Here is an 8,958-nt window from a genome sequence, read left to right on the forward strand (position 1 = left end):
CCTTCACCCCCTGCCATAGTCATAGAACAACTATTGTTCCCGACCTGGCTCTTACCTCATCGATGGCGGGTAATTTGAAAAATGTAACTCTCCATGACTTGTAACATCACAGACTTGTGCTCCCAGGCCACACACTGTCACAGCAGCTGCACCTTGCTCTCGGTAAAATCCACAGACCATCATGTCCACCATGGGCTGTGCTATTACGCCCAAACGAAGGGCAAGACATAAATCTCACTATAAACGAAGGGCAAAACATGAATTTCAAAATGGTTCACCCCCCGCCACCCTTCATTTGGCTCAAATTGAATCAAATCGTGCACTCCATATTGAACCAACAATTTTTTTTATAAACACAAAGTCTACGTACTACACCAAAGTGACAGGCAATGTCCATAGACGTGATACGAAATGATACTAAAATAATCCAATAGCTCTGTATAACATGATAAATAGATCTACCAGCTCCCGACACTAAGAGACTCTGGTTCTGTCGACACGCTTCTCTCTGCTCAAACAAAAAAGGTGGAGGAATCTAAAAGAAGCACATCAACACAACAAAGGTCATTTGGTGGTGGAAAAAAAACAAACAGATACTAAAAATGTAAATGTAAGGAAAGAACAGAGGTTGGACCTGCCAGTGGCACCTTCTAACCATCAACAATCCCATAGAAGATGAAGGAGGGAACGTGAGAAAAGATATAATAAAGTTTTCGCCATAACATTCTATTCATTCACTCCTTCCATTCATCATAATGCCTGCTGTACAAATTGATATAAAGAAATCATTAGTACAAAAAATTGCCCAAAACACCCACAGAGCACCCCTCATTTCGCAGAGTAGCAGCACAGCTATTTACTGGAGGAACAAAAGAACTGACCGCTCACCACAACATCGATAAAAAATAGTATGGCATTTTACAACTGCCCATATTTCAACAGCCACACAGCACAGAGGGTATAACAGGGCTTGCGCCCCGTCCCAATACCTTGGAACATAATCTAAAAATGTGAACTTTTGACAAAACTCTGAGTGTGATAGTTGAGCTGCTACCTCACAAATTTATTTCCACTGCAACAAATAATGTATAAACCAGAGAGCTGCTTTGTATTTGCTCAAGTTCAGAAACACAGCACCGGTGCATTAGTTCAGAGTCAGCCTGACCTCCAACTACCCCACAGAGAGGGAATATTTACACATTGCTATAGCTGAGCCACAGATACTGATGTACCACAACGGTGCTGCAGTAAGGGTAACTTACTCTTAATCTTAACAGTACATGTAACATGATGTGAAATAAACGAAATGTATTTAAAAAAATGATAAATATAGAAAAAAACAATAAATAGAATAGATAATAAAATTTCAGAAAGTGACATGTACATTTAAAAAAAATAAAAAATTAGACATTCATTATCTGTCAAAATGCAAATCTTTCATGAACTTTCAAAAAGTAACAGAATAATGTTCACAAGATAAAGTTGTATTTGATTTTTCCAGATGAGGTCGTCTGTGTGTGCTCTCACGCGGACATTTTGTACTTTGGCTCCTGCAGCTCGATGGACGAGTAGTACAGAACAAACGCGGCAGACGTCTGAAAGGCAACAACACAGAGCAGATGTCAAAATGTAATCGTTGGCATTTTATGCCCTGATCCACACTATTGAGATCATTTCGAAGGTAGGCTACTTCGATCCTGTCTGTCAGGGCCATGCCAGGCTAAGAAAGGGTACAACCTCCCAGCAGACAGATTGACACTCAATTAAAAAATTCCCCACACGGTAATCAAACTAATGTCTTCAGCTTGCAATGGTGAAGCCTATAACCACTGCATACACCACAGATGCTGGCACAACAGATGTGAGTAGCGCATGAAACCCAATTCACAATACTGCTGCATTTTTTCCCACTTCCCAATATATATCATTTCAAATAAATCATCATTATCTTTAAGACCGTAACCACAGTCAATATTTATAGTTCACAGTCCTCATAATTGCACAAAAAAACATAAGATAATAACATTTCAACATTTCATCTTTTCTTCACAGCAGGTCAACTACCACCACCGTGTCAGAGACCATTAACTCACTGAAGACTGAGGTCTCGTGAGGTGCACAACCCCTGAAAACTGAGGTCTCGTGAGGTGCACAACCCCTGAAAACTGAGGATTTTTTGGGTATCTTAAAAAATCATGACTTTACTCAGAATTTTCCAATTGCTCTGTTCTTTTCACATAAGTAAGACAGACAAGTTTGTGCTCTTTCAAATAAAACAAAATTGAATGCTGTATCTTTTATACTTTTAAAAATATCAATTTGTGAAAAGCACATCAATTTTACTTTTCTCAAGAATTTTATAAAAGGACACTTGTCACAAATAAAATTCCCCTTCCCTTTACTCACACCAGATCTACTTGCACCTTTACCAACAGAAATATCACTGTCAGGCCTTTTATGCCTCTCAGGCACAAATTCCGAATCATTAGGATTGCTTAGTTCACTTTCTGACGAACTAGACTCATTGAAAAAGTAAAAAATGTTGCTAGTTTTGCTGCGTACACATTCTCTCGAAGTCTGCATGCAGGCAGCCATTTTTCCTAGAACTGACGTTTGTAATATTCTGAGTGACACCCCCTAAAAGTTCGTACAAAAAAATGTTCTACCCCTACTTCCGCAAAACTTTGCATGAACTGAAAGAAATGGATGACCTAGCGCTGACCATGATTCCTGAGGCGGGCTTACGAAAAGTGCGAAAAAATTATAAAACTGGTCCCGAGGGGGTCAGTGGATCTGGTGTCAGAGAGAAATCGGCCAGTCCCAGAATGTCTCGGGATACGGTGTAAGTGAGTTAACCTACCTGCCATCCATCCTAATAACTTAATATAACACTGTATTAAAAAAGGGCAATTAACCAAACAAAACAAAGCTGCAACGGCAAATCATTATAAAGTACAAATGACAAAAGACAATGAATCTACCATTGTACATTAACTTAGTTGATAAAGCTCATCAAAATAAGTAAAAATCTTTTGTCGCATATGATGCCAAGGCTGCACCACCTCCCCCCTCCCCTCCCCCCCCCACCACAGATATGCATAGTGGGTTAAAAAAGTTCTAAATGGAGACCTCCCCTAGACCTTTGCCACTCAGCTTCCCACCACACCACCACTACAACAAGTACTATCAATAATTACCACAGCACATATATACATGTACATACTACATTGCAAATGGGATAGGGTAAAGGCTAAGGTTAGGAGTTCTTTAACTGACCTTGACATCCGAGGCGCTGATTTCGTAGACGTCCTGGTCATCAAACTTGTGCCATTTCTTGTTCACGGGGTTACGGCAACACGCTGTGTCTGCACAGGGAAAGGAATGTTGGTCACTATAATTTCTATGTATTAAAACTGGATCAAAGGGAAAAGGAATTTAGTTTTAGTAGAGGTTTTACGGCGCTCGCAACTGCATAAGGTCATATGAGCGCCAGAAGATTAGAGGTGTTACAAGAGGGTAACAAACATAAAAAAGAAGAAGGGGAGATAAGGATGATAGATGTTCGATAGGAAAGAAAGAGCAAACCACACCAGAGCACCTGCCAACCACCCACAGGAAAAGGAATGTTAATTAACTAATATAACAATGAACTAGACCTGGATCAAACTCACACTAACACATCTACGCAAGGATAAGAATGTAGGTCTAGTCCATATAATGATGTAGGAGAATTGTATAAAAAGCACAGACTCAGACTAGAGAGCTTACAGGATGCAGCTGAAAATAAACAGCAGATTGTGATCTGACTTAAAAATCTACAAACATAGTTGTTTCATTTCAACCTATTTAGGACCAAAGCACAATTTGTGAAACACATACGCCATCTCACATCCTACCTGCTGGCAGATTCTGATCTTTTTGTTGGAGAAAAGAGATGTACTATAGCAGGAAAAAGTAAGACAAAACAAACAGACAAAAAGAACAAAGGGATAGACAAAGAAATAGGACCTACCAGTGGTGCCCTCCAAACACCTACCATTAGTAGATTCTGTGGTGGGTAAATTCATCCAAAGTTTGAGTACTTAAACATTATGAGTATACACAAGCACACTGACACAGTAATGATCATGTTGTTCATGTGAAAACCAGGACATGTAAACAGACAAAGTTAACTCACTTGCGACTGGGCCCTTTCACCAGTCACAAGCGTTGAAGGCTGGCGTTTTTGGGGGTATTTCAATAAATCACCACAACTCTCAGAATTACCCTATTGTAATCATATTTTGACACAGTAAAGTAACATTCAAGCTTAATCTAATACAAAAAACTAAAGTTGTCTAAGTCTAATACTTTAATTTGTATGATTTTTAAAAAATTGGCATGAATTTGATTTTCCGAAAAATTTCCAGAGACGTGACAAGTAGAATGAAATTCACTGCAACAACAAAAATAAAAGTTCAAAGTGTTCTGGTTTGATTTGTATACATGTTCGAGTGTTTGGTGAAAATATAAAAGCTGGTCTGTGCATTGATTCAGACCCATACACTGAATTACATGAGACAGATGTACGGCACGACGTTGTGATTTCGTTGCGCGAAAAACAACACTGGTACTAGAGCTAGATCTAGCCCTAGAACTACGACTCGGGCCGTGTTCGGGTACATATCCAGGATCCTAACTATTAGACACATCATATTCTGAGACACTAGAACTAATAAAACGCACAGAAGTATAGAAAACGGCGAAATTATGTGACTCTTGTTCATGCGACTTCTTCGACCGTTACTACGACGCGACTGTCGGATTACTATCAGCTGTATAGAAAAAAACAAAGCGCGAGTTCCGGTCTGTTCAACTCCAGTTGGGGTCACTGTCCTTAACCTTCAATAACTTAAAAACTACTGGCCCCAGAGATACGAAACGAAGTCTGTAGCTCAGGCTTGGCCAAACAAGGGTACGAGGCGGGTCTCGCGATCCGTGCGTGATTTGTAGAGTGAAAAAAAATTCCAAAGTTGGTCACGCAGGGCTTGTGAGACCCGTCGCGAGCGTCGCGGCGGGGGTCACGCAACTGTTGTGTGACCCGTCTGAAGTGAGTTAATAAGACTAAAGAAAATAAACAGAACCAATCAGAGGAGCCTTCCTGCATCTCGATATCTCTTTTCAAGGAAGGGATAAATAACTCCATGACATCCACAAAACACACGACTAAAAAGACTAGACCCTATTGAAATCGTATCTAAAAATCTGGCAGTTTTCTACTTACAGTGTCCACCTTCCATGGTGCCATAGTGGTTCTGGAACAGGAAAATAAAAATGTGTTATTGGAAAGTCATTCAAATTCTTTAGAGAATCATTTATTTATCAATAAATAGGGACAGACTTGTCCCCGGTTCATGGGCCTCGATTCATAGAAAACCTAGACGGGTTATATAGAGACATGATGGAAATGTAATAACAAGAGAGACAGACTTGTTTATGTCACAAAAATATGCAAATCTTCCAACAAAAATAAGACTTCAGTCAAAAAGCAGGAGCTGTTGCCTTTCTTAAGTTTTGTTTGATAGAGGAGAAGCACATTGACCCGACAAAGGACATTTAGTGCAAGATAGAAGAAATAGGCTTACACCAGCTTAAAGCACTTTACATGATTCACATGATCTTGATATCTTAGTTCATGAGAATTCCTGTGCGTCCAGATTTTAGGGCAGGCATGGGCAAACAACGGCCTGTGGGCAGATCCAGCCCATGAGCAGCTCCAGTCTAACTGCGGAGTCAACCCAGTAATTATTAATGATGAATGTGGCCCATGGTGAGTTGATACTGTCCGTCTAGGAAATTAATATGAACAGTTCCTAGACCCCAGCTGGAAACAATAGTTTTAATAATTTCTCTCATGAAATGCCCTTGAGAGACATATGATATAGCATCAGTTTTAGTCCCACTTTTGAGAGCTTGAGTATTTCAACCAATTTTGTCCCATCTTCTCCAGCTTTGCTCCTGAGATATTTGGAATCCCTTAATGTGGTCCACGACTTAACACCCTTGCGCGTGCCTGTTTTAGAGCCATTGTGCACTAGGCACATTTGCTACTCACAGAAACTCCATAGAGGTTGAAAGCTTTCCTGGGCTTGGGTCCTATGACAGCATCAGAAAGATCCAGCTCTTGAGTCGGGAAATCAACATACGTCGTCTTTTTCTGCATCCACATTCCCTCACTGTAGAATCTGGAGTAAGGGGAAAATATCAGTTGTAATTGCAGAACAGGGCCTCTCAAGCTTTATATTATATCCAGTGCCCATTTTAGCTAACTTTAAATAATCTAAAAGTTTGTACCGCCATTCCACATGTATTTCCAAGCAGGGCATACAATAACACTTGTTACTACATGGTTGACCCCCCCCCCCCCCCCCTCCGCCCACCAAAATGACCAAATTGCCAACAATTGAGCGATACTGCCCTGGCTGGCAAGCACTGTTGTAGATATTTTACATCGTCTTAAAACAACAATTTAGATAATTTAGGAGGGGGGGCTTCCTTGACCCTGCTTGTCAGGGCCAGCCAAGGCTGAGAGGGATACACAAAATGAGAACTACATCTTGCAAAGGAAAGCTTAAGATGAGAGAAAAACAGAAAAGAAGCAGAAAAAGTTTTAGTTTAGTTTTAGTAGAAGTTTGACGGCGCTCGCAACTGCATAAGGTCATATGAGCGCCAGAAGATTCGAGCTGTTACAAGAGAGTAACAAACATAAAAAAAGAAGAAGGGGAGATAAGGACGATAAATGTTTGACAGGAAAGAGGAAGCAGCAAAAAAAAAAGAAAAGAAAAGAAGAAGAGAAGCACAGCGACACAATAATAGTCATTACGTGCTGAAAAAAGCAAGACAGACAAGAGGGAAAGAGGTGTTACTGAAGAATAACGTACAAAGAAAAGAAGAAGGAGTAAGGACCACGTTAGATGTTTGATAGGAAAGAAGGAGCAAACCACACTAGAGCATCCACCAGCCACGCATTCACAGTATCAACGACTGACAAAAGGAAAAAAAAACCCATAAAGTACAGCAAACCAAGGAGAAGTTCGAACGTAAATTTCCAGATTTTTACTCTCTTCTCCAAGGGTCAGAGAAAAGCCAGCTACCTGTTCAAGCCTATGAGCAGAATGGGGGGAAGTTTCCAGATGTCTATTTTCTTCTCCGAGTCCCGTTCGACCTTACACCGCGGACACTTCCACTTGCTGCTGCCCGTCATCATCTCAGGCTTGAGGAACTCTCGGATACACTCCTGGGGACATCGCATTGCACACGATTGTTAATGTTTATAAACGATTGTGAACGGTAGAAATTGATTGTAAATGACTGTAAACAATTGAACTGTGAATGATTGTAAAGGGTCAAGAATGATTGTTCATTATTGTAAATAACTGAAAGGTAAATGATTGTAAACAACTGAACAGTAAATAACTGTATATGATTGTAAACAATTGAACTGTAAATGACTGTAAACAATTGAACAGTAAATGATTGTAAACAACTGAATTGTAAGCGATTGTACATGGTTGTAAATGACTGCAAACAACTGTACATGACAGCAAACAAATGAATAGTGAATGACAGCACATGATAGTATATAATGAAAAAAAAAAAGAATGTAGAAGGTAGAGAATGACTGTAAAATTGGGCTCCGCGGTCTCCTGTAGTACTTACCTTGAGAGAACATCGGTTAGACGCTGGTATGGGCAGAGAGAGGAACATAAAGGCCTGGAAGGTGACAGATGTCTTTCTACATGTCCTGCACATCAGGGTGGACTTCAGCTGGCCCTGAAAATGGAGAAAAAAACCCAACAAACCCATCTGTTACACGTATATCTGTGAACATTTTACAACTCCATCAACTTAGTTTTACTATTTAGGAAACAGGCTGCTTTGATTTTGCTTGTCGCGCCCATCCTGGGCTGAGCGGGACATAACATCTTAACAGACAGGCAAAAAATACTGGAATAAAATTTACCCCTCCCCACATGGGAATCGAACTCATGTCTGCTGCATGTAACAGGGCACAGCCTGACCGTTAAATCATGGACGCCAGCTTCAACAGAAGATGATGGATGAAAAAGTGTTTCTTGTCTCATAAAAAGGAAACTCTATTCCGAAAAGAACAAAAAACATAAAAACCAACAGTCAGTGCCATGTAACATTGTATCTAATTTCAGCTCTGCCCACCTGGAAAAGTTCGACAATAACAGAGCGGTGCAGCATCCTGTGGTGTTTCCACGCTGTCTCTGCCGCCTGGTGATCCGGCAGGTTCTCGTTGTTCTGCTCGGGGATTTGAGGCGCTTTTTTCACCTGGTGAGAGGAAGTGTATACTGCTGTAAGTTGCAAGTGTATGGGTTTAGCACCCCTATCAACACTATTAGATTATTCAAGAAGCAGGACCTCTGAATTTAACGTTTGTCTCCAATATGACCGAGCCAAATGGGTTGAGAGTTTTGAAAAGTCCAAATAATGACTCGAGTTAAAAAACTCCGTATCTGGGATTCGAACCAGGGTCATCATCCATTCTACAGTCAGGCATGATACCAACTGGGCTAATGGAGCGCCCCATACGGCTGTGAATGCTGGACAATAATGGTTGAGAATGAATTTTATGCAAGGAAAAGAAATCAAATGAGGTAGTAGGGGCCTACTTAAAAAACCCATATGGGCCATCCATTAATTAAAAACAATTAGAAGGGGACAAAAGCAGATCTTGATACGCTAGAATCGACATAAAAATCTCCATCATTTTCCTCTCACTAGTAATATTGAAGACAAACGAGGCAGCGGCAGACCCAGGGCATCTCATTTTGAAAGCCTGAACAGGTTTCTAAAGGGAAAGGCAGCTTTTTTTTTTTTTTGAGAACACCCAAGTAAAGAAGCAAATGGCACACCGTTACTGCTGATGACTGTTTCAGATCTGGCAACCCC

General features: G+C 40.5%; 1 protein-coding gene across 1 annotated transcript in view; it reads right to left on the minus strand.

The window, feature by feature from the left end:
* Positions 1-332: 332 nt before the first annotated feature.
* LOC101855185 (ubiquitin carboxyl-terminal hydrolase 8) overlaps positions 333-8,958 on the minus strand; it is a gene marked incomplete in the record, with an annotated part of 39,392 nt that continues 30,766 nt past the window's right edge. The window contains 7 exon segments of the mRNA XM_013081855.2: positions 333-1,595; positions 3,277-3,365; positions 5,264-5,294; positions 6,095-6,224; positions 7,134-7,276; positions 7,699-7,812; positions 8,215-8,337. Coding sequence (XP_012937309.1) covers positions 1,524-1,595; positions 3,277-3,365; positions 5,264-5,294; positions 6,095-6,224; positions 7,134-7,276; positions 7,699-7,812; positions 8,215-8,337 — 702 coding nt within the window.

Source organism: Aplysia californica, unplaced genomic scaffold (genome assembly GCF_000002075.1).
Source record: "Aplysia californica isolate F4 #8 unplaced genomic scaffold, AplCal3.0 scaffold00149, whole genome shotgun sequence".
NCBI lineage: Eukaryota > Metazoa > Mollusca > Gastropoda > Aplysiida > Aplysiidae > Aplysia > Aplysia californica.